The sequence below is a fragment of the Vanellus vanellus genome, assembly GCF_965231255.1.
Source record: "Vanellus vanellus genome assembly, chromosome: 1".
Lineage (NCBI taxonomy): Eukaryota > Metazoa > Chordata > Aves > Charadriiformes > Charadriidae > Vanellus > Vanellus vanellus.
In genome coordinates this window covers 196,976,028-197,002,781 of record NC_138905.1, presented here as the reverse complement: position 1 = coordinate 197,002,781, position 26,754 = coordinate 196,976,028, and the positions used below count along the sequence as shown (strand labels likewise).

At 40.8% G+C, this 26,754-nt stretch overlaps 1 protein-coding gene across 1 annotated transcript in view; it reads right to left on the bottom strand.

Moving 5' to 3' along the window:
- Nucleotides 1-26,754, bottom strand: part of STARD13 (StAR related lipid transfer domain containing 13) — a 314,488-nt gene that overhangs the window by 254,059 nt on the left and 33,675 nt on the right. The window contains exon 2 of the mRNA XM_082484956.1: nt 9,190-10,099. Within this exon, the coding sequence (XP_082341082.1) occupies nt 9,190-9,945 (756 nt within the window). The 5' untranslated portion in view covers nt 9,946-10,099. The remainder of the gene's footprint in view (nt 1-9,189; nt 10,100-26,754) is intronic.

The window sequence follows — 26,754 nt, the reverse complement described above, 5'->3', positions numbered from 1 at the left end:
CAATCTAAACCTCCCTTGGCACAACTTAAGGCCATTTTCTCTTGTCCTATCGCCTGTTACTTGGGAGAAGAGACCAACCCCCATCTCACTACAACCTCCTTTCAGGTAGCTGTAGAGAGCGATAAGGTCTCCCCTGAGCTTCCTTTTTTCCAGGCTAAACAACCCTACTTCCCTCAGCATCTCCTCGTAAAACTTGTTCTCAAGACCCTTCACCAGCTTCGTTGCCCTTCTTTAGACATCCTCCAGCACTTCTATGTCTTTCTTATAGTGAGGGACCCAAAACTAAACACAGTATTTGAGGTGCAGCTTCACCAGTGGGACAATCACTTCCCTGGTCCTGCTGGCCACACTATTTCTGATACAGGCCAAGGAAATATGTCCGTTACAATATCAAGCTAAGACTATTTTATTGGAATTTCACACAAAAGACAACAGAGGGATCCTAAATATATCACTAGAATCTGATTTTATTAACTGGGCATATCATGCTAGGAAGAATTTTCAAAAGCAACTAAATTCCTTATTGGAAGTGCCACAAACTTTCAGTGGGACTTTTGTGTGTGTGAGGAAGTTTGTAACTCATTTTTCTTACTCCCGCTCAAGAACTTTGCCATATTATGATATACACTTTGCAAGGTTAATTCAGTAACACTCTATTACTTTTTCAGTTCTATTGCTGGACTTGAAAAACATACCAAATTACCACCTATCAGCCAAACAAGCTTGAAAATGCAACCCACCCGGTCCCCTCATCTTTTGCGCAATTTTCCAGTCTCACAAGTTGTTCTGCTAACTGCCCGTCCCACTGTTTATCCAGAATCTCCATCTGCACCTTGAAGGAATATCTTAATTTTAATGCTAAGCAGATTAAGAGATTTCTACATGTTTCTTCTGGTTCTCCCCACCTAAGACCCAGTCTGTAATTCTCTCAGGTGCCTATTCCTGTGCTCTGACAGAGGAATGTAGCTCATCAGAGCCTTGGCTTAGACAGGACTTATTTTCTGTTGACTTTTGCTCTACTTCTGTGGAGATATGTGAAACACTTGAATGGTCTCACATTGCACAGGTTTCAGATATTTTCAAATATTTGTAAAAGAGAATCCTGATTTACCTCTTCTATTTTATGGGCTTAGTGCGACCATAAATACATAATCTTTTTTATGTTTTCTGGCAAGATCAATAATAATATTGCTGTTTCCTGAGCTGGACATATGATCCTGAAGCATTCAAAACCATGACAAATAAAGGAATCTATATCTGAAAAAATCATAACCCAAGTACTGTGATGAATATTCTCCCATTTTAGCATAGTTCACCAATTATGTTAACTATTCTTCTGAAGCTTTAAAGATAAATATAAACCATGCACTAATACTTATGAACAGGCTAAACCAAAATCTTGTTCGTGGGTACTCAGTGTGCGCGTGAGACCATGATGGGGCTGTGCAATAAAATTTGTCAGCAGCACAGATCTTCCCAGTAGGACAGCTACAGACAGGATGGGCAGCATAAAAGCTTTTACAGACAGTGGTGGCAGATAGTCACACTTTGGAAACGGCTAGCCTAAAGACCTTTCATAATGTTCTGAAAAATACTTAAGGGCCAAAGTTTTACAAATTAACTTGAACAGCCTGAAGGTTTCACACCGTGCAATGTAACTCAATAATCTCACCTCCTGTAATTTCCTATTACCAAATTCAGCAGCAAGTTTAAATGTAGTTTGTAAATTTTCTGAAGTAGTTTGAAAGTCAAGGTGAGTTGTCTTTTTGACCAATTATCTGATTTTCTTTATTATTTTGTCCTGGAATTTTATTTTTCTCAGAAACTCACTATATAGATAATAGATACCATATACTTATACAGTTTGGGAGAGTGATGGTATTCCGCAGCAGAAATTATTTCAAACTGCATGAAGGGTCAACTGCAAAAAAGCCCTCAGTTTTTCAAGCACTATTCCACCGATCACATGGAGGTTTGTTTATCAGCTTTGCTTTTGAAAAAGGACAGACAGTGTCCCTTCGTATTACAACTTTTCTTCAGGAGAATTTTGGCTGAGCCCAAGTAGGGATTGCTGAAAATAGTTTATAGGATATTTTTTGCAAAAACAGTGTACATGTGTTTTCTCCAATCTCAGCCCAGCAGCCATTGATGCTTGCGGAAGGCAATGCTGTGATTTGAAAGACAGGCATCTGCTGATGTCAAGAAAGTGCATCTTTTTGCAGGGCATATGCATTTTAACTTTTACATTTTCTATTAATGAACAATGAATCATGCATGTTTATTAAAACATGCAAGCAGCATGGAAGTAAACCGAAAAGATAAAAGACAGTCATTTTGATGGTATCTACACGTTTTCCTACATGATTCCAATATACCAATTATCTTTGTTGTGATCTTTCAGTATATCCTTAAGTTACTATTCCTGACTGTAGTGTTATTTTCCAAAGTTCCCATATTTTTGTAATAGAAACAGCCATGCAGCTAATTTCCACTTTAGTAAGATGCAAATTTGAAGTTACTGCTCCCCTCAGTCACAATAAGAAGTAGAACACAAGAAATGCCATATCCTAATGAAAAATCATTACATTATTACTAGTGGTATTAGAGAAAAATGTACTCTGTACAAAGTGCTATGTTCATCATTAGTCCCTCAAATTTGTGAAATTAATAAAAGACTCTTTCTTTTAAATTAGTAATCCCTAAGACAGCATTTGTCCGATTTTATTATTAAGAGCTGATTGTTGTTATTTATTGACTGATAATAATCCATCATCACTAAAGTAATCCACAGTTCTCCAACTTCTTTGCTAGGCAGGCAGAAAACAAGCATAAAGGCTAGAAACTTTCCAAAGTTCAACTCACCCTGCCTCCAGCTATCAGTTTGAGAGAATGTATAATTGAAATACAGAAAGTGCAAATCTCAGACACACAAAGGAAACAAGAATGTACAAAGCCCAGTGCATCACTCCTGTCTTAGACAAGTCCTTTCCCATTTTCTTCCCCTTAACTTCCTACTGTGTTGTCCCTGGTAATTATTTCAGCACTCGGCTCTCCTACCTGGGTAGACATCCCATGGCTGCAGAAGAGGAACAAAAAGAAGATAATAACTGTATTATTTCTTGTGAAGAAGTAATCACAAGTTTGCAACCATTCTCTTCCTCTAGTTTTGGAGTTTCAGTTCAATAGGGTAAAGAGAAGAACAAACTTCCAAGGTATGGGAGGAATGGGAGAAGGAATTTGTGCTTTGCTCTAATATATTCTTTACTAGTTTTTGCTCTTGTACAACTGAATTAAAGAAGAAAGTATTGCAGGGCAATTTTCAGATAGCTTAAATTCCACCTAAATTCCAGTGCCTCATTAATGAAAACAGCAAAGTGCCTCTCGGAAAAGTGCTTCAGAGTGGCTAAGCAAGGCACTGAGCAGGAATACAAGAGGTACAAGGACTTAGCAGAATTTAAGACATCCAAGTGTAAGGGTAAGAAGCTTACTTTGGCAGGCCCAGTTACCGGTCATAGTTGTAGGCTTGACTGCTACTCTCTTTTGATCACTTAAATTGAATGAACTCGATCAAATTTACATAAAGCAAATTAATTGTCAATGACTTAAAACTTTCTGATTCATTTCTCATTGGATATAATGACTTGATTAAAATATTTACAAGCCACACAGAAGAATACACATCTTTTAAGAAACCATAATTAACTTCAAAGACCATGGCTTTGAATAAATTTTTGTGGATTTATCACCTCCTACGTGTCCTTGTCTATTTATCTTGTCTTGCTCCTCTGGTGAACTTCTGGTGTTTGTGAAAAGAAGAAAGAAAACACGGGCCAGAAACAGACAAAATGTAGGACAGATGCTGTGGAAACTTCCGTATTATGTCTCAGCAAATTATTCGAGCCTGAATCTGAACTCTCGTGGTCTAAGCTTATGAAATGATTATCAAACTTATCACTCAGCAATGACTGTATAATAAGGATAAAAATTACGTAATTGTAGTACAAGGATAGAACAAGGAAATGAACGAAAATAAGTGAGTAATCAAGGAAAGAGAGTCTGGAAAGCCAGATCATCCATCTTCCTGCCAGTAAAGGACTGTTTTCTGTAACCATTTCCAGAGTTCAGCTGACTTAGATGTAAATGTCAAAAGCAATGGAGCCTTCAGGAATCTCCTTAAGAACACTACAGTTTTACTTAAAACAAAGATTTACTCAGGGTGAAAGGTGATGGCACAACTACCCATTAACACCACCCAGTCCTGTACAGAGGCTGGATCTCCTGGCATTGTACTGTCGACTCCCGTGGCTTCCTCCAAAAGTCTTTGAGTTTATAGACTGAAGACCAAATCCTGACACCGGATTATGACTACTATCTTAACTACCTAAATTAGCTGTTTGGGTCATCTTGTCTCTGTTACTCCTAGGGAGTGGTATCTCTGTTTGACCCAGCTGAACAAGGTAACATGACCATCAGCATCAGGCTTTAAATCGACAAGCAGGTTTGGTTTAGATCTTCCTTAATGTGTTGAAAGAGGCACGATGTAAATCTGTGTGCAACTTGGTCCCCCTGAAAGGTCTCTCAGGTTCCTGTGTAAGGGCTAGCAGATTTGATGCTCTGGGCCTGACACGCTGCTCACCAGCTTACACGCCAGAGATAGCAGTGCTCAGGGGAAAATGGTATGACAGAGGCTCCCTTAATGGATTCCTCCTGATTTAGGAAGGACTCTTGTTTCTTTAAGAATTTTTCTAGGATCCTCCTGGAAGTTACACCTATATGCAACACTTGCCAACAGTTAATTATTCAACCTTTCCAGATCTATTTGAGAAAGAGGTGACTGTGTTCCATTAATCAGCAGCCCTGAGAAGAGGAGTCATTTGGAGAACCCTGAATTTCCAGTGGGAAGAGATGCCCTGGCATCATGGTCCTGGCACAGACACCGGGAGGCTGCAGCGGGGCTGCTGGAGCAGCTAGCACGTCCTGATGGTTAGCTCTAAGAGGTTCCTTTCCAACATGACAGGCTGAGAGAGCTGGGGTTGTTCAGCCTGGAGAAGAGAAGGCTCCGTCGAAACTTTATTGTGGCCTTCCAGTACCTAAAGGGGGCCTACAGGAGAGCTGGGGAAGGACTTTTTACTAGGGCAGGTAGTGATAGGATGAGGAGGAACGGCTTTAAACTGGAAGAAGGTAGATTTAGATTAGATATTAGGAAGCAATTTTTCACTTTGAGAGTGGTAAGGCACTGGAACAGTTTGCCCAGAGAAGTTGTGGACGCCCCATTTCTGGAAGTATTCAAGGCCAGGCTGGGATGGGGCTCTGAGCAACCTGGTCTAGTGGGTGGTGTCCCTGCCCATGGCAGGGGGTTTGGAACTAGGTGATCTTTAAGGTCCCTTCCAACCTAAACCATTCTATGATTCTATGATTCATGGCTTGCCCCTTCTCTCTGGTACAATAGAGGAAGCTGTGACAACTCACTTAGACGCCTTAAATAATGTCAACAGTGACAGAAACCTTCTTGGCTGTTATAATAGCTGAGATGGGTTCCCCAAAGAGATGCTTTGAAACTGTCCCAGAGAGGATTTCCAGTTTGCTGCCGTGTTGGTAAGACTATGTTGGCCTCCCTGCAGCAGCCAACAACATTAGCAGGATTTCTATCCAATCTCTGAGGTGAGGGGAGATCCATGACAATTCACTTTGTCAAGGGTATGATTTCATAATACTTCTTTGTGCCTCATATCTGTCAAATATCTTCAATTTTTTACTTGACTGAAATGCTACTTCTGGAAGTAACACATTTTTTGAGTCTACGAAAGGATAAGATAAGATTACTGATGTGAAGCTGCATGGTAGTTCCTGCTTAAATATGGTTATCAGCTGGGTCCTGCTCAGTACAGTTTGAAGAAGTGGCAATCTAGAAAAATGTTATGTTTCAGAAGCTATTCTGAATAATTTATTGCCACTGCATTCTGAACTGGCTGCACGCACAAAGAACGTATGTAGTTTAATATGAAGACTTGAAGTAAAACAAGCAAGGAAGAATGGCTCAGGATGCCACTTCAGAGTTGCCGAGAAAACCTCTGGACAGAACAAAAAAAAATTATAAATAATATTAGAAGGACATGAGTCATGTAAAAAAAAATCCTATTCAAGATAGATGAGTTTTGCAAGGAAGGTGAGCATCTATAACGAGGGTGGTACACAAACTCACTGGTGTGTTTAAGGAAGTGCTGTCTTAGCGATGATGTTACCCAGATCACCGTCCCAAAATGAGAAAGAATATGAACGCTATTTCAGATATGTATATACACTTGTTTCTAAATCTTCAAAATTTTGCTTCCCCAGTTGAAATAACTGTTATTTTTAATTTAAGAACTCTACTTGGGCATTAAATGTACCACTGATTACAGACACCTGGCAAGGAAAAAGAAAACGTTGCCAAGTTTAGATTTGATGAGAAAGTGCAGGAAATATATATGGGACTGGTCTAAAGGTGGAAACTCAGGGACCATACTGAATTCATAAACTGAACAGAAGTATCATTTATCTTGTACCACGCAGAACAGGCAGATGCTGTATCCCTTTGGAAAAAAGGAAAGCTTTTTTTTTTTTTTTTAATGGGCACCATTGCATGAATTGTTTTCAGCAGAGTTTCTTCTGCTTGTAACAGAGTTGGCAGCATACACAAGTTGTATTTTTTCCATCTTCCCTCTATTTGTTTACTGTTCAGGGCACTTGGAAATTTGTCTCTGCTTATTAATTGGAATGAAAGAAGTTCAACAACTATCACTTAAATGCACGTAACAGCTATTTAGGAGGAGATTTGGACACTGACTTTGCTGGTGACTGGCAGCAAGGGCCAGTGCTCCCCAGCCTGGAGAAGGTGACAGCCTTTCCTCCTTTCTGTACATAAAATAGGAGATTTGCAGTCGGTAAGTACATTTACTTAGGAATGCCCCTGCAGGGTAGATCTTAATCGCTGTTTCACTGCGAACTCTCCAGCAAGGATTTAGGCAGGATCTCTGTCAGGGTGCGATGTGTGCTAGCCTGTATCTGTACAGCCGAGGTGACTTGTTTATTATACTATTTTTAAGTCTAGGGCTTAGCAGTAATGGTTGCTTTTGACCACATTTTTATGCCATGCTGTCTTTATTTAGTTAATTTCTTTCCACTAGAAAGACATTTTTTTCCACAGCCCCATTTCTAAATAATAGAAATAAGCAACTTGACAATGATACACATTTGCTTCAACCAGAGTCATGGGGGGAGTTTTTAGTCTGAATAGTATGCATGACTGCTGCTAAAATTTGAGAGACAAGATAATCCTTTTTTTTTTTTTTTTTTAATTCTTGGAGGCTTTCCTAGAATGATACATACTTATTTACATAGAAAAAAAAATCAAAAGCAGGACTGCATCATTGCATCTGTAGACTTTTTGAAATGTTTTGACACATTTGCCAAGATTTACTAGATAATTTCACATGCTTGTCTGGCAATTTATAATCCATTATTTTGCACTACAAGTTGCATCCTTGAGTTTATTTTATGGCATAGACATAAAGTAAACTAAATGACAACAGCTCCTGGCCTCTCCCTTTTATCTATGGGAATGACCTTCAGTAAACAGAATCCAAGGATGTTGCACATGCATTTTGATATATATTTATATTAATGGGAATGTTTCTGAGTAAATGAGGAAGCAAGACTTGGCGTAGAGTAACACTGCAATTATTTAATAAACCACGTGTCACGAGAATCTCTCAGGGTCATTATTGCATCAAAAGGTGCACTGTTTTAGAACCATCTTTGGGCCTTGGTTTTTTAATATTAGCTGCTGAGAAAAAAATCATAAAAATATGGCTTATTTCTCTGAGCTCATGGGTTTCCTCAGTAAAGTTGGGATATGTATGACATACAGCACAAAACTCCCACTCCGTTAAGGGCAGAATTAGTCCCCCCCAAACGGGAGATAGATTAGTATTAAAGGAGATAGGTAATTAAGTATTTTATACCATAATTTTGCTGTTAATATGGATGTTATAGTTCAAATTCTGCTTTCTTTTGTTTAATCAGAAATCAGTGAAGCAACTCTGTGTTATAAGCACTAGGAGTAAAAGAAGAACTGCAGATAGAGAAAAGTAAAACAAACTGGGTAAAAGGCTCGGGCTCCACCCTGATTTTCAAGGCACAAAGCAGATTTACACGGAGAATAACTTTTAAAAGCTGGAGGAGAAGAAGAGAGAGGAAGGAAAGGTATGCCTGACCTGCAGTTTAAGATTAATTTGTGCTGCAAGTTCAGGAACGTTGGAATTTTAAGGGTTTGTTTTGCCCACTTCATATTTTTCTACTAGAGCTGAACTTCTCCAATGACAAACATGTTTAGCTCCAGGCATTTGGTTTGTCACCAGCTGGGAGCAGGGGGAAAGCCTTGCTTATTCTCCAGACTAGTGAGAAGTCACTTGGAAAGATGATGTTCCTCCAGTTCCAAAAAACACAGCTAATTTACTCAACCTTTTTTTTTTTTTTTCTAGAAAGGTTATAGTTGGATACTTCTTATTACAGAGTGTTTTTCATTTTGTCCTAAATCTTCTTATGTTTTAAGTTTGGACATTGGTCTATAGAGCATCATAATGTGTACCAGTACAGATGCAAAAAGAAATCTGTTTATTTTATTTTATAATAGACCAGATTTTAGCCCTTCCTCTATATTGTTCTAATGAGATAAGAATACAGTAAACACTGCTATTTATCAGAAGCAGTGCTGTTGGTTAGATGGTGCAGTGCTACAGTGCCACTACATTAAAAAAAAGGCCATTTTTCAGCATGAAGAAATACACTGCTCTCAGAGTAAACCTGAGATCTATCCCTTTGGAAGAGTCCATAGACGCAGGGAATATATACTGTACGTGGCATGATATATGATCTCGTAGGAGCAGAGGAAACTCAGCCAATGTTCCCATTTTAAAAAGCGAGGGGAAACAGAAAACCAAAGCTTGAAGTCCAGGCTAATAGAAGTGTGGCCAATCTGAAGTCATAGATTTGTTTAATGTAAAAACCTAGTATACTTTTACTGTAGTTTTATGTTCTTAATTATGTAATCCATGTTAATTATCACTGTATAAAAATCCTCCTGTAACCAACCTTGAATAATACCACTTATTTAAAACACACTTGGGACAAAAGAGTAGCTTGTATTACCTCCGATTCCGTGGCTTTTTCTTCCTTGTCATAGTCCTTCAATTCTTTTTCAGAATGATTGTTGCAGTCTTCTAAATGACAGATGTGTTGATACTTAGTAGGTTCACGTTTAGCTTGCTTTCTTTGAGAAACATTCCTTCTATGAAGACCATTGAGAAACGCCTCATACAGTGGCAGTTCTGTAAAAACATCATCGTCATCTCTACCATCTGCTTCTTCCTCTTCAGATGAAAAATCTTCTGCTTCTCCTGCCTCACAAATATGGAGTTTAGTATTAGCTTCATGTGGTAAAATCTCAAAATCAGAAAATGTGATAGCACTTGATTTGTGTTTTATGACTCTGATCTCATGGCTTCTTTCTGGTTTCTTCTCTGAAATTTTCCCTGTAAGAACTGGCGGTTCGGTGTGCAAGGGAAGGTTTAAAGGATCTTCCTTTGGCTCGTGCCTTGCAGAACAGAGTAATTCTTCACAAAGGTGCTTTGTCGCAGATCGATCGGTGGCACTGACACACCCTGCAGCCGTGCCAGGTTGCAAGGGTGTCTCATTGTGGTCTAACAAGGATGAGGCAGCCAGCAAACTCAACTCAGGTTCCAGTAAAACACTCTGAAATTCAGATGGACTTGCCTGTTTTTCTATCTTCCTTTGGTATTCTTCATACTTTGCTTCGTTTGGATTCCACAGGTGCTTCGCAGATGTAAGATAAGGTGAGCCCTGTCCTTCTTCATAGATGTTAGTTTCCATTCCAATGAGTTTCATCCATCAGAGATCAAAATGACTTCATTCTTGGTTTTCTTAAGAAACATAACTCCACATATGTAGCCAGGAAATTTCTTATTTTTCCAAAACCATGATCACACAATCATTATTAATGCCTGGATTCTCATACAAAACATCTGAATCCTCTCTGCTCCTGAAAAAAAAAAAAAAATTATTGATGGTAACATGTTTGCATAGGAGTGCATCAGCAAAAGTAATCCTGAAACATGAAATTCCTGTATAAAATTTACTTATTGGTCTCTTAAAAAATATTTGATGTACGCTGATTAAATGAACTTAAAACATGAAAACCTTGACTTTTTTACCTTACAGACCAGGAAAGAACTGGCAAATGCAGAAATAGCTTTTAAATATTGACTTTATGTTATTGACACAAAGGTTCAGAATCATTCAAAGTGATGTTAGATATATGCTTGTTACTGAAATATGCCTCTGTTCACTGTATTTTTATGGTCTGTTATATCACCGAAAACTTTTACAATGTTCTATAAAGCTACTAAAATGTCATAGGGAAGAGCAAGAAGCCAAAGTAATTGACAGAAAAGAAAGAAGATTTCAATATAGGTACTCGGCTTCTGTGAATTGCCAATGCAGTGCAGCACTTGTCCACTTCCAATAAATTCGCAAAGCAAAAAGAGGAAGTTGAAAATAGCAGAGACCTTCAGTACTACATCAGGGTTGGCCATGTCTGGTTTAAATCAGTCTTAACTTCCCTGCTCACATGCAGGCTGTGCACCTCCAACGCACGGGAAGAAGGGAGCAGCTGAAGAACTGATCCCGCATCACTGAATAGCTTACGTTCACCCATATGTGTCATTTACTTCTTGTGACAGATTGAATATTGATAGTACTTATTTTAATGATTGTTTCACTACTCCGTCTGTGAGAGCGCAAAGCAGAACAGAAGCTTTTCAAAATAAAAAGAGAAGCTTAAGCCTTTGATGTACGTGGCAAACCTGTCAGTGCTGAGGAAGACATGTCAGAAGGCAGCGCTGTGATTGTCAAAGTGGGAAGCAAGCAAAGTGGGATGCTGGCGAGTGACATGCCTCTCACCGCATGTGCCATAAACTGAGCAATGCACACCAGCTAGGCGTATTTTAGTGCTGGTTAGCGTATATTTCAGTGTTACAGACGTACATAGGGTGATAGAAGACTCTTACTCATACAGAAAACTTGGATTTATTATATTACCTTTGCAATTTGAACTGCAGCTGTAAAAGGTGCGAGCACGCAGGTACGCACTGTTTAGGTAGACTTCCTCTCAGCTATCCCTAGCTATTTAAAAGTCAGACATTATTGGAAGCTGTCTAGCCTCCTGCTGGAGTCAGCGGAGAGAGAAAAATGCTTCCAGAAGGTAAATGCTCTCACTTCTCTTGGATGCCTATTTTGACATGGGATGAGGCTCCCTCCTGGCACGACTGCCTTACTCACAACTATGGAGGATGTCTAGGCAAAAAGCTTGCACTGGTCACCCAGCTTTTAGAGTGACAAACAAAGGCAAGAAGAATCTCAGCCCGTATCTTTGTTACACAATAATAATAGATCACATCGCCTACATGTGAATGAGAAACCTACTTTTGAAGCCCTCATTTTCTCAGAAGCTTCAAGTTAGCCATCTACATGAGTTAGCCATCTACATAGACGTGACTTCACTTTCAGAAGTGCTGAACACCCTTGGTTCTCCCTAACGTCACGTCAACTGATTGAGCGCAACGCCTTTGAAAAAGAAAACACATTCCCACATTTGTAGGGAATGATTGGAATAACTAAAATTTCACATAGTATTTTGTACATTGTGGGCACGGTGAAAAAGCCTCCTGCCATTTCAGATGAATGTTATTATCTGCGCTTCACTGTGAACCATCGCTTTTGTATTTCAGTCCCTGGCACCCAGCACCCTGCAAGGAGGCACGCTGCTAGCGCCCACGCTCCCACCATGCAAAGCCAGATACCAGCTAAAAAGATTTGCGTGTTCTAGAAGACTCCCCAAAAGGCAGCAAAAGAGCTTTGGCCGGCTGCCCACACCAGCCTGTTGCCATCAGGTGAGAGGACGGGCTGTGCTCACCAGCCATTGCTGCTGGTGGCTGCCCCGTTCCTCACCTATTGGTGCTTCCAGCAGGAGCAGCAATGCTCAGGTCTCCAGGTATCCCCCACAGACTCTCCTCCTCGGCCTCACCCCATCTTATTGTCACTCTTCCTTCTCTGGCAGAAATGACCCATCTTTGGTGTTTTCCCTGCACCCTCTTTAGTTCCGGTAATGCTGCCAAGCAGGCTCTGCTGTCATGACATCTGCAGGAACACACCTCTGTTCATAGGAACATCTTTGCTGTGTCAAACCCAAAATACAGCTCCAGAAGAAGCTACCGAAATTCTGCAGTAGGCAAGTGCGGGGTAAGTGAATTACATATTTTTTATTTCTAGTATTTTAGGACGATGCTTTAGGCCCCAAAACATGAACTATCATCCCTGCAAAAATCTGTATTTTTCGTTATTTCTGGATATTCTTAGCATGTAAAATCAATACCCAGCTTCTTTTAAAATTTTGCTAAGTTCTTTCTCTTAAATGGGTTTTGGTTTTTACAGGATGTGGTGTAAAGCTGTCATTTTTACAGTTTAATTGCAAAAGGCATGAAAGGGTTTTTCTTTTCTGTTTATTAGATTTGCTTACTCCATTGGACTCTTTTTTTTTTTATTTTTCCTGGAAAGAGACAGGAACAAAGAAATTATGCAAAAGCAGGCTGGTTTTGTGCAAGTATGGCAAGAAATCTCTGAAGAGGAAGTGGTAGGAAGAGAGAGTGTGAGTTTACTCTTATTCATCCTGTGGAACATATCTCTTTACTCAATCTAGCAGTGACTGGAAAAAACACCACACTTAAACAAAATATCAAATTCCATATTTTATAAAGAGTTACACATAGACATTTATAGCTCCTAAAAATGGGAGCGTTTTTGCCAGAGCTGTGGATTTGGAAATCCTGCCCATAGCAAAAATGTGTAACTCGGAGAGGTCTGAACATTCAGAGCTAAATCTGTACATGTCATAAAAGGCCCGTAACACAGCCCTGCAAAATAATATAATTCTCACCACAATTCTGAATGTATGCACTTAGAAGTTCTGAAAAATAATAATCTTTCTGGAAAAGGTCTTCGAGGCTTTATAAACAGGGAAATGACTTTCATATGCGTACGTAATTCTAAATATTAACTCTACTGGTAAGTGCTAGTGTAGGTAAAGATGTTGAATAATAGAAGTCGCTTGGGCACGTATGTGTTTTTTCCAACTAAAAAGGGAAATGCAGGGCTACCACAGCTAACTGTCCAAACAAAACTGACTCCAAAACAGCTTAAGGAAGAGCACAAAAAAGTCAACACAGGATTTTTTTAAGCTAAAATGTGAAATGCATATCTGGGTATCTGGGTGTAGCAGCTTCGGCTTTTTACACGCATGGGTTTAAAGCTTGCAACTCAAATTTTATTTATTAAGGAAAGTTCCTTACAAATCAGCAATAAATTAATACAGGTTTGTGATACAGCTAGTGAATTGCTATGTAAGGAAAGTTCTCATGTGGTCTGGCACAAGCAAACGTGTATGTGCAGATTCACAGACTCTATTGGCTTGATTCCCCTTTGCTCAGACAACCAACGTTTGTATTAAAACTCACCGAGTTTTGCATAAAGATCACAAAAAAAGCACATATTAGGCTTAATCATTGAACAGGAGGTTTTTACAGAGACTTTAATATTCATAGACTCATTTCTATGTTCTTGAGTCAATACGAGAATTGTTTTCTGGGGCAAATGATTATGCTTTATTCCATAGGGTTACTATAACAGCAAATCACCTAAACAAACTTTTCCAACATTGCTTAAATTAGTGCATTTCAATACCCATGATGTATTTTTGGCATTACAGAGCATGTGAATGTGTGGAATTTTCTTACTCTAAATTCAATTTAAACTTGAACTGACATAGTAAACCAGCAAATCAAGTCCTGATCTTGGCTGGAACCGTACACCACTCATCTAAAATAACAAAGTTTTTACCCCTCAGCCCCTAATGCATTTGTTTCCCTTTCACAATGACTTTGTTTAAGATTTCCCATTGACTTAAACAGTCTTCCCCTGAAAAATTAAGCAAACAAGCCAAGAGAATGTGAGACACATAGACTAAGAGCAAATTAGGAGATTAGGATTTTTTTTTCCTGATGATAATTTTACCTGGTTTTGCAAGGTAACCCCATATTTTTCAATTCAGTTAATTTCCATAAGCGTAACAACAGGAACTCAGTTAGTAGCCAAAAGATCTTCCAAGCGTTGGGGCAGAACAGAAAAAGAAGTGAGCAGATCCTTAACAAAAGGCATTTCAGCTTGCTTGCTGCACAAGGACTCTGTCAACAGAAGTATGTGTGAGAATCCCTGGGGCGAAAACAGCCTTCTGCAAGCACTGGCCAAATTATTCACAGAAAAAGACAGGAAAAAAAAGGAGAGGGAAGGAAAAAAAAATAAAAAGAGTGAGAGCACGCTTCACAGGAACACTAGGCACTTCTAAAAATACAGTGTGACCTCATTCTTCACATTATGCCAGACCTTAACATTGTGCTTTGCTTTATCACCTGGAGCACCTGGAGTCAGGTTCCCACTGCACACACTCGAGTTTGGATGCTGTCAGGTTTTGAAAAGGGAGGCTGTGAAATGCCTTTTGATCTCGTATAAAGCCAGTATAAAGGAATACCAAAATTAGCTTTCCATGTCACTTGCAAATTCTAATTATTTTTTGCTTAAGTTTCTTCGAGGCCTACATTTGCTGCCAAAGCTTCACAAGTCTTCCCTTTTATATATATTAATAGGCTCATAGCTGGCAGCCAGACTTCTGCATACACTGCAAAGTGTAGCTGTAGTGTAGGTTACTGGGCATATCAGTTTCTGAGTGCTATTATAAATCAGTTATTTGCAAATCGAGCCTGGAAAGGAAAAGGATGAATTGTCACTGGAAATACGGGGTGAGGAGGCTCTGAGTTATAGTTTAATTTCAGAGGTGTTTTTCTATATTGCTTTTGATTAGAGCAAACAGCAAAAATGGAAAAGCTGCAATACCCTTCTACTCATGCAATGGATCCTGCATACGAGTAGCAGTAGATCACATTTTTTACCTTGAGATAGCCAGGCACAGATATTTGGCACAGATGCTGCCAATTCCATGTCCCTCCTGACTCATTTCAGTGCGTGAGGGAGGCGGCACTTAGATGCCGATTTCTCCTGCACCTCATGCACCCGATTGCCTTCGCTGAAGTTAAACAGTATTTTAGTCAGCAAAGAATTTGGCATATTTATGAATGAGTCACTCAGCAAATGAAACCACATCTTACTCCATACGACAGTTCAGTGAGGCTTGCCTCAACTTAGAAGTGTTTATTATCCCAGGACAGCTGTACTACCAAGCCCGTCCTTTAGCTTTGCCGGGTCTGCCCCCACCTCCGCCGTGGCAGAAGCTCATTTTACATTGCCAAGGAAAGTAAAATATCTTCTCGAACGCAATAAATTACAATGATAAAGAGACACTTTGCTAATTTAACTGCGCTTAAATTCATGTTTGTCTTAGGTGTGACTCTTGGTCACAGATGTGCCGTTTTCCAACCACCACCTTAACTAACGCAGCTATGTCAACAATTTATTTACAGCTGGACCTACTTGCAATATATAGGAGGGAAAGTCTCTGCCCCAGGAGGAATCATTGTCACTCTTTGTGCTACTAGCTGAGCCTGAGGTTGAGTTTAATCCAGTGGAGGCACTAGCACCCTGCCAGTGTGCTGGCTCAATTAAGTTTCTATCTAAAACAGCGTTCTCAACAGCACTGTCATTGTCACCTTACCACCGTGTGGGAACAGTGGTTGAATTGCAAATAAGGTGAGAAGATACCCTCTGTAATACATCTATTGCCATTTCTAAGAACTTAGATCCATGGGCAGTGTTTAGTCCCAGTTAGTTTACATAAAGTAGGCCTTGACTTTGCAAATCATTCTGCTCCGTGCAGGCCATGAGTAGCGTGGTCACAACCCCGAGCAAAATCAAACAGCGGGAATGTGTGAGCACCAGTAAAGCGAAGGACTGGACATGGTTCTTCACAGCTGGAAAAGTCTCATACCTCTCGCATACCTGATTACATCCACTCAAAAGAAAGTATTGTAAAGGGGGCAGGTATGAATGGAGAACTGAGGGCATATGTCTTTCAGCATGTCTCGGAGAACATGATTGAAATATCTTTAAATAATAAGATCTTTCCTTCTGCCGTTAGGCTTTTAGCATTGCGTTCAATGTATTCCTTTTGTAACCCCTGTTCTGCCTGACGTATTTTGTCTTGCACCTATGAAATGCAGCATCAAGCTCCTGATGAGATATTGGCCGGAGGTTGTTATACTTTTAGAAGTTAATTTTAAGTGATTTAAGATTACACTCTGAACTACTTGAGAAATTAAACCTGATGTGATGTTGCTGAGAATCCTAATACTCACAGGAAAGAAGGGGTGAAAGGGGTGTGTGTTTGCATATGCATTTATCTAAAATATACGGTATTAAATTAAAACCAGGATTTTTTTTTATATATTGCCCTATAATACTTTGGCTTTGTTTTTATATGAACGGTCCAATCAATATGAAACAGGAAGAGCAGCCAGTCATACACAGACACTCTTCATAAACACAGGCTCCCAAAAGAACCAACACCTAATAAATATTGTTAAAATAACACTGGATAAACCACATAGGGGGAAAAAAAAAAAAGTCTGTCTCCCTTTACGTTGAGGATCTTGGCATTGGTAAGATCACAGCTCTTCATCTAAGCAGCCAGTCCAAACTGAAGTCAGGAAACAGCCTTTCTGCAAGCAAAGACACACAGGTATGAGCTGCTTCTCCCTCCAGTTTAAATACTACTCTCTTTCTTTAAATACTACTCTCTTTCTTCAGCCTGGAAAGTGAATTCCATTACATATGTTCGAGGGATGCTCAATGGACTGGTTGAAAATTAATCTTCATTTTGCACAAAAGTCTGGAAGAAACAAGTTTCTCGTATCTATATTAAGATGGACAGCTTAAGGGCCATATTCACATCTTTACTTCTTTTTTTCAAGCTCATGAAGCTTGTTTTGGGTGGCTTCCAAAATAGCATGTATCCCTCTGAGAAATGTCTGCTGAACCTGTGACACTCACCAGCAGCCAAAGGCACTGGAAAAGGCAGTTGTTTAGGCACTTTGTAGGGGCAGAGACTGGTATAGATCTGTGTTTATTGTATGGGTTGTAATTCCTTAAAAATGAAAGAAATTAAGTTCTTTAAAGTTATTTCCTTCTTTGAAGAAGGAAAACATATCACTGCCTTGGGTGCCTTCATGAGAAGGTATCAATTCATATTAATTTCACTTATAATCATTGTTATCCACTGTCTGCATATAAGGAATCGGATGCTTGCGTCTACTGTGGCCACACAGCCAGTAGAAGAGATGTAAACAGGAACAGAAGTTTCTTTATCACACAAAGCCATGACCTAATCACATCTCATATCAATAAAAATTGTTTTGTTTGATTTACTAATTGTCATGAAGAACCGAAGAGAGAGAGGCTTCAACAGGCGTCATGACTGAAGATCAGCACTTCTTTTAATAGGCTGAACTCTTCTTGCTAATTCTGTTCCTAGAGAAGAGTTGCATTTCATTAGAAAGGTCCACCCTTTTCTCCCTGAACTGGGTTCTCTTAAAGAGGGATAAACCAATGATCTTAACCAAACCACTATCCCCTGATTTTCCCAGAATCTATTAAACTCCCCCCACAGCTCCAACAACCTTCAGTAATTTCGTGCCCTGCTTTTGCTTCAAGCTTCCCTCACATCAGCAAGATAAATTTCAAGTCCTGATCCTACTCTTCAAAGTCATTTTGGTGCCTTGAGTCTTCCTTCAGCTCCCTCTGTCCTCGCAATCCGTGGCCGTGCCCGCCGCAGGGGAGAAAGCCTGGCACAGGGCGAGAGGCTTCCCGGCAGCTGCCGACATCTACTGCGCTCAGCTCATGAGAAACCACAATAAAAATAAATCTCTCCTGCTGTTTTCTGAGCAAAGTATAAACAGAAAAATAACTCACAGGACACCGGTGTTTGGGATAAGAACAGGCTCAGGCGTCTGCAGAAATTCCCAGCTAGTCTGAAACCAGCCAGCCTGGGGAGCTGGAAGCAGCCGGACCGTGGTAGCTACTGAACCCTGCACAAGTTTATTAATCTTTCTTACAGGACTGGGCTGTTTCTGATACTTAAACCAGCTCACTGAATATCTGAACGGAAAAATAGGGAAAGATTCAATCGCTTAAACGTGGGCTTCCAGTGCCCTGTGAAATATCGTGGACTACTCCACCTGCCCGCTCAGAGAGGTGCGAATCTCCTCCGAGTTCTTGGATGTATCTCCTGTGTGGGTATTGTAGGTTGGCAGCATATCTTAAAGGGCACCCACAGGTAGGCACTTGTTCAGGCAAATGAATTGTACCTTCAGTTTACTTAGTAGGCTATTCAAAGAATTTAACTTCAGGCACCTAATTTTGGTGACCAATTTAGGATTCTTAGGTAAGAGCCTCAACCTCTCCTTTTCCTACAAAAAGCCTACATTCTTAATGTATGCACATAAATTCAATTGGTATAAGTACTGTATTACTTCCAAAACAAACAAACAAAAAAAAAAGAGAAAGTACATACAAGTTTCTTGGTTAAGCAAAGAAGCTCCTGTGGGAAGCCAAATTGATCAAAATTTCCAGCAGCTCTCTGCTGTGTAAGGACCCGTGTCTGTGCCGCAGTACATTATTATGAAAAGTTTCAAGGCTAAATCAGAACATACTCAGAAAACAAACAAGAACAAGTGCTTTAGTGCCATGTGTATTAAATCAGTTTGTGGCATTTCAGCTCCCCAGGTTTGTACTCCTATCAGTCTTTCAAAGTTTCTGCGGTGTTTTGGCAACACGCTACATTTCTCAGTTGAAATACGCTGCTTAATGCAAGACTGGTAAACAGCTTGAATAGTCAGGGCTTTGATTTATGAACTGCATCAATATGGTAATGAGGATGTTGGCTGGGCAATTAGTTTTAAATTGTATAAGCTCACACTAGCTCTTGTTATTATGAGTACAAAGGTTTGTCAGAAGACCTCTGAGTTCAGTATTTCAGAATCCTCTAGTGCCTTTATACCTATTAGACCAGAACCGCCGCAAATTAAAACCTCTGCTACACCTTCTGAATCTAATATCACTAAACCATTTGTATGAAAATATCAGCAGTAAATAGATGCCTCCACTAAAATGCTACTTTGCATGCAGTTGTTTTTGTTGTTTTTTTTTTTTTTTTTTAGTCCAGGATGGACTTTGGACTCCAGCAATGTCTTTATCACCCTCTGTAATCAGTGTCTGTAATGAATGCTAAAGAAATGGTGACCCCCGCAATAAATGCCTATTACTACAAAGGCCGTGCCGGAGGGCAGACTCCTCCTCTCAAGACCTGCTGGGTGCATGAGATGATAGAAATGGCAGCAGGGGAGGGCTGTGTCAGCCTCAATGAAGTTAAGTTGTTTCAGAGGGAGCAAAAGTTATTTTGGAGGAACTTCCCGCGATCCCTCTCTGTATGTGCGGCAAGGCCAAGGCAAATCCTACTCAATCAGCTTTGGTCCAGAAATATTTTTTGGTGGAAGAACTCTTCCCTCAAAACCAACATATTTTTGATGGCTGACACTATGCATTTTTGTTTAATATGAAAAAAATATTAATTTATGTTGGGGGATATTTACTCTTCTTGACTAATCTATTTAATTTTTCAGACCTTTCAGAAGAAAGAAGTGTTCAAATATAAAGTGTTCAGATGAGTATTTCAGTATTTTCAACCTTTCTATCTCTTGCTTCTCTATGTGATTTTTGGTTTGTTGTTTTGTTTTGGTTTTTTCTTTTTGTTTTGTATTATTCAGTATTCAGTTAATTTGACAGAAATTCAGAGCTCTTTTGAATTCTTCTTTTTTCGGATAAATTTGTGTGGGTTTTGCCCAATTATACCAGGCGAAGTCAAAACACTCAGCAATACTTTAGTGACAGCCGCTTTAGAGGTGTCCAAAGTTTTATTTATGTACAGAAGGAAGTGTTCGTTAAGCCAAGGTGCATATTTGAGGCCTGAATAGCTATTTTGAACAAATTCCCTGTTTGCCTTTCTGTTTTTTGGTTATTCCTTCTCCTCCCTTTTGAGGTCTTCCAATAATTAGTTACACTCATCTGTTTTCCAGTTTCCGTTCTTAAATTCCAGATTTCTACTTACTGAGATTTCTTGTTGTGTTTGCTAAATTAAAGAGATTTATGGTATCAGATGATCTTTTCCCCTAGAAGGAGCCTTTCTAGACTTTTTGTCAAACAACAGCTCTCCTTTTTGGATAAACCCAAACAACTAAACATTTCAAATGGTGTAACAAACGTAGTCTAAAAATACCTAAAACAGCTCTAAGCTTACTACCCTTGGTCTCACAAATAATAAAGCAGTGGAGCTGAGGCATACTGCTGTGATTGACCTCATTTGTGGCATCCAAAGAGTTAACTCAGAGACCTTCATATGGCACCTGCAATAAATGTATGCCAAGTTCAGAGGTCATTTTTGAAACTCTTCACTGGACCCTCCCTAAGTTTGGTTTCTTATAGTATAAATTTCTTTTGTGAGACTTCCTCAGATTTTCTCTACCTGGGACGCCTTTCCTCTACTCAAAATAAAAATGCTTTGGGCATTTCCACATGACTTTGTGGAATGAAGCAGCAAATAACTACCCCATCATGAAAAACTCTTCAATCCACTAGTGGATGCTGCTAGAAATGTTGAAGGGTCTGCTACACCTGAAGCATAGTCCACAAAAAAAAAAAAAAAAAAAAAAAAAAAAAGAATAAGCTGGATATTTTTTTTTCCAGAAAGAAATTTGGAGTAGAGAAAAATATGTGAAAGTCTCACTTTATGCAGACTAAAAGGTATATGAAGCAAAAATGCCGGAAATTTATTTCTTAATTTTTTTCTAGCTTTCCTTTCCTACATAAGACATTTCTTTCCAACCTTTAATAAATAAACCCAAAAGATAAGTAGAAATCTTAATCAAAGGGGATGTCCATAGCCTGGCAGGATGAAGCTCAGACAAAACATGAAATTCAATTAATCTGATTCCCATGGAAACACAGTATTGATGCAAACTCTGTTATAGAGGCCGTTAAACACACAGAATGGTTATTTTCAGGTTCTACAAGCATTCAATCAAATGGTCAACACTCTCCTCTCTCTAGGCAAGGGCTTCTGCAGCTCTATTCAAATATATTAACCTCTGAGATAGATGGTGTCTTTCATCCTCTCTTTCACCGGTACAAAGTGTGTTGTGTTAATGTGAGAGATTTCCTTTCCTTCAGAGTGCTGCAGATGAGTCATTAATTCAGATATCAGAGGAGCAAAATTAGCCATTTTTTTTCCCTTGAGACAAGAAAAAAACCTGGTTGCCTTGACTGAGTTTTAGAAGTGCCAGAGATTCAGTTTCGGTCTTCATTCATTAAAATTGCCAGCGTGTTCATTTATGCATATTACACGTACTTTTATAGGGACTCTGTTGCGGATCGGGATGTCTGTACTGTCCCAGTATAAGTTAAAGATCTGTCAGCAAATCAGTTTGTCATGGGTATAAAGGTCAGTCACTGCAAATCATACCAGGCTAAAATGTTGGTGTATATTTGCAATGCTAGATATAGGAGCTTTTTAGACAATGAGGAATAATCACCGCATTGGTAATTTTTAGTTCCAAAGCAGAAAAACAAGTATATATGTGTATTTGCCAGTTTCATTAGTTTTCTGGTCAAACAATTGGTAGAACAAATGCTCTCAGTTTATGCTCTCAGTGCCTTCCTATCCTAATGCTCTATATAGTTTAAGTTTGTGATATTTTCATTACCAAATATCTTAAGAGGGCTTGATCTTCAAAAAGCCATGGGCCTCTCCTTTTGAAAAATATCAGCCACTTCTAACACGTGCCTCTCCAAAGGGCATCATTTGTGTAACGATAAACATTCTGATTTCAAAACGTCCGCCTCTCTTTGGCTGTTTTTTCTGAAATATGTTTTACCCCCCACTTCTCTTAAGAGAAGCTTAAAAATTGTAAGAGACTGTAACTAATGCAACCTTGGCTCCCTGAGCCAAAGCGATGACAGGGCGAAGCAGCTGTGTGAAATATGGGCTTCCCTGTACACCTCAGCCAGGCATCAATTGCAAACCACCCACGCCGGGAAGAGTGGCAGGGACAAGAAAGGAGCAACGTCACCGCCTCCGGCCACCCGCACCAGGGCACTTACTGCTGACAGGTTTCTCGCTGCCACCTCTCTCTTTCTTTAAACTGCAGTAAATGAACATTGTCTGTGCTTTTTTGGCGGTGGGGGAACATGGAATTGGTCTTGTTCATCTTTCGTCACCGCAAGTTGAGTGAACACGTGGCAGTGCCTGCAGCCACAAAGGCACTGTCTATTATTAGCCATAGGGCTGCACTGCTTTAGTCGAGCCCTGCTTTGCAAGATGACGCCCAAAAAGCAGTGAAAAGTGGAGTTACTCTCGGGCTTTCTTGGGAAAAATAGAGCCCCGTGTAGGAATCAAAGCAAAGGACGTGCGGTAAGTGGGAAATCAGCTGTGCTGCTTCCCAAAAACATACATCTTCAGGACTCCAGCAAGCCCTGGAACAACCATGGTCTGAGCTCAGGAAACAGGTTGCATGATGAGAAATAGATGAGAAAATAAGGATTTGTATTTATTAAAAATTTCTGGTACTCCAGCAGATGAAAATTAACTACCTTGGTCAGGGTCAGATTGCTTACAGATACAGAGAAAATTATAACACCTCCCTTAAATTGCATAGATTCACAACTTAACATACTTATTAACCTTTTTCTATCTCATTTTAACCTATTGTTTTTATGTTCTAAAAACCTAAAATCACAGTATCACAGTATCACAGTATGCTAGGGATTGGAAGGGACCTCAAAAGATCATCTAGTCCAATCCCCCTGTCGGAGCAGGAACACCTAGATGAGGTTGCACAGGAAGGCGTCCAGGCGAGTTTTGAATGTCTCCAGAGAAGGAGACTCCACAACCTCCCTGGGCAGCCTGTTCCAGTGCTCTGTCACCCTCACTGAGAAGAAGTTTCTTCTCAAATTTAAGTGGAACCTCTTGTGTTCCAGCTTGAATCCATTACCCCTTGTCCTATCATTGGTTGCTACTGAGAAGAGCCTGGCTCCATCCTCATGACATTCCCCCTTTATATATTTATAAACGCTAATAAGATCACCCCTCAGTCTCCTCCAAACTAAAGAGACCCAGCTCCCTCAGTCTTTCCTCATAAGGGAGATGCTCCACTCCCTTAATCATCTTAGTTGCCCTACGCTGGACTCTCTCCAGCAGCTCTCTGTCCTTCTTGAACTGAGGGGCCCAGAACTGGACACAATATTCCAGATGCGGTCTCACCAGGGCAGAGTAGAGGGGAAGGAGGACCTCTCTCGATCTACTAACCACCCCCCTTCTAATACAGCCCAGGATGCCATTGGCCTTCTTGGCCACAAGGGCACAGTGCTGGCTCATGGTCATCCTGCTGTCCACCAGGACCCCCAGGTCCCTTTCCTCTACACTGCTCTCTAACAGGTAGCTCCCCATCCTATACTGGAACCTGGGGTTGTTTCTGCCCAGATGTAGGACCCTACACTTTCCCTTGTTGTATTTCATTAAGTTATTCCCTGCCCAAATCTCCAGCCTGTCCAAGTCTCTCTGGATGGCAGCACAGCCCTCTGGCGTGTCAGCCACTCCTCCTAGCTTAGTGTCATCAGCAAACTTGCTGATAGTACACTCAATTCCCTCATCTAAATCATTGATGAATATATTGAATAATATGGGCCCCAGTACCGACCCTTGAGGCACTCCACCGGTTATCGGCCTCCAACTGGACTCTGCCCCATTGACTACGACTCTCTGGCTTCTCTCCTTCAGCCAGTTCGCAGTCCACCTAACTATCCGATCATCCAGTCCACACTTCCTCAGTTTAGCCATGAGGATGCTGTGGGAGACCGTGTCAAATGCTTTACTGAAGTCAAGGTAGACCACATCTACCGCTCTGCCATCATCCATCCACCTCGTTATTTCCTCATAAAAGGCTATGAGGTTGGTCAAGCATGACTTTCCCTTGGAAAAGCCATGCTGACTGCCCCTAATAACCCTCTTATCCTTGATATGCCTTGAGAGGGCACCAAGGATAAGCTGTTCCATCAGTTTCCCAGGGATGGAGGTGAGGCTGACCGGTCTATAGTTACCCGGGTCCTCCTTCCTGCCCTTTTTGAAGACTGGAGTGACATTTGCTTTCCTCCAGTCCTCAGGCACCTCGCCCGTTTCCCAAGACTTGGTAAAGATGGTGGAGAGTGGTCCAGCAATGACTTCAGACAGCTCCTTCAGCACCCGCGGGTGCATCCCATCTGGACCCATGGATTTATGGATGTCCAGGTTGCTTAACTGGTCTCTGACCCAGTCCTCATCAACTAAGGCAAACTCATCCATTGACTTGACTTCATCTTCATCTGGGGTCTCAGCGGAACAGGACTCCTCAGGACAGCCCCCAACAGAGTAGACAGAGACAAAGAAGGCATTCAGTAGTTCTGCCTTCTCTGTATCTTCTGTCACCAGGGCACCCACCCCATTCAGTAGTAGGCCTACATTGCCTCTGGTGTTAGTTTTATCTGCCATGTATTTGAAAAAGCTCTTCCTGTTGTCCTTGACCCCTCTTGCCAGGTTTAACTCTAAGGAGGCCTTAGCTTTCGTAGTTGCCTCTCTACATCCCCTGACAGCAGCCCTGTACTCTTCCCAAGCGGTCAGCCCCTCCTTCCATGATCTATAAACTCTCTTCTTCCACTTGAGCTTGCCAAGCAGTTCCCTGTTTAGCCACACAGGTCTCCTGGCTCCCTTCCTTGACTTCCTACGTGTCAGGATGCTCTGATCTTGAGCTTGGTAGAAGCAGTCCCTGAATGCTGACCAGCTATCCTGGGCACCTTTACCTTCAAACAGCTTTGTCCATGGGATTTCCCCTAGTAATTGTTTGAAAAGGCCAAAGTTTGCCCTGCTGAAGTCCCGGGTTGCAATTCTGCTTGCTATTCTGCTTCCACCAGCCGAGATCATGAACTCCACCATCTCATGGTCGCTGCAGCCAAGGCAGCCTTCAACCTTTACTCCTTGCACCAGACCCTCCTTGTTAGTGAGGACGAGATCCAGCAGTGCACCTCTCCTAGTCGGCTCCTCCACCATTTGCATCAGAAAGTTGTCATCAATGCATTGGAGGAACCTCCTAGACTGAGGCTGGCTGGCTGAGCAGTCCTTCCAGCAAACATCCGGAAAGTTAAAATCCCCCACGACAACCAGGGCCTGTGACTGTGAGGCCACTCTCAGCTGCCCATAGAAGGCCTCATCAACTTCCTCCCCCTGATCTGGTGGCCTGTAATAGACACCCACAACAGTGTCACCCCTGCCAGCCTGTCCCTTAATCCTCACCCACAGACTCTCAACTTGCTCCTCAACTGCACGTGGACAGTACTCGGTACATTGTAGTTGTTCTCTCACGTAAAGGGCAACTCCACCACCTCGCCTGGCTGGCCTGTCTTTCCTGAAAAGGACATACACTAATGGAATATTGGCACATATGCAAATGCTCACACAAGAACTCTGCTTATTAGAAAGTCTGGGATGTACTCCGCATGTGTTTGTTTTAATGCACCATTGTCAACATCCCTTTAAATCAGTGGGAGGGCTGTCGTGATTTTAGATTCCTAGGAGTTCCCGTTGCAGTGAGAGGCTGACAAATACAAGACTGAGAGTTGCCTACACAGCTTTATCTTGTTCCCATTGAAAATGTATATTATAATGTCATTTTTAATTACGTGATCCTACAGGTTTGTAGCCTGCAGTTTCCTGCTTCATCCTGCAGGAGACAGGTGACAAATGAGGGGTTAATGTAGGAAGGGCAATGCTAAAAGAAGACATGCTAATTTTTGACTATAAGCTGTGATGAGTAATTACTGTATTCAGCATGCTTCTGTGCAAATTATTTATATGTTTTTGTGTAATTGTGCAAAAGGCTACATTTCCCTTTAATTTTAATACAATACCTACCTGGCAGCATCACATTTTTAGTGAATTCTTGTCATACGTGACCTTCAGTTAAGTAAAGAAATGTTAACTTACATAAACAATTCCAATGATATTTGAAAGTATCCTAAACAAACACCATACCAGTGAGGGCACAGTCAAGTAGAAAGTTTTAACGAGCTTCTACCTGAGATATTGTTGAGCTTCCTTTTCTCAGAGCAAGAAGCAGAGTGCCAGTGAGTTTACCTGCTATGGGTTTACTGCTGCAAAGTTCCCTCACTGCTCTCCATTTACCGATACAACACACAAACATGGGAGAACGGCGATGTCCACCATTGATTTGCACCAACCAACCTCCAGGCCGCGCCAGTGTCAGTATTCTGGGTGCCCAGTTGTGAATCTCCACCTATGCAATTAAGATAAAATGCTGGCCTGCTGGCTTCCAGGATTTGCTTTGGGAGACTTTTTTATGTAGTGGTGTCAGCCCAATACTGCCTATGGAAGCAATACTTCAGGGGCAGTGTCAATGCCACTGTAGAAATGGCCACCATACTGAGTAAGTTGTATTTTAAGGGCTAACTAGTATTGAAAAGACAGCTGGGAAGGTTCCC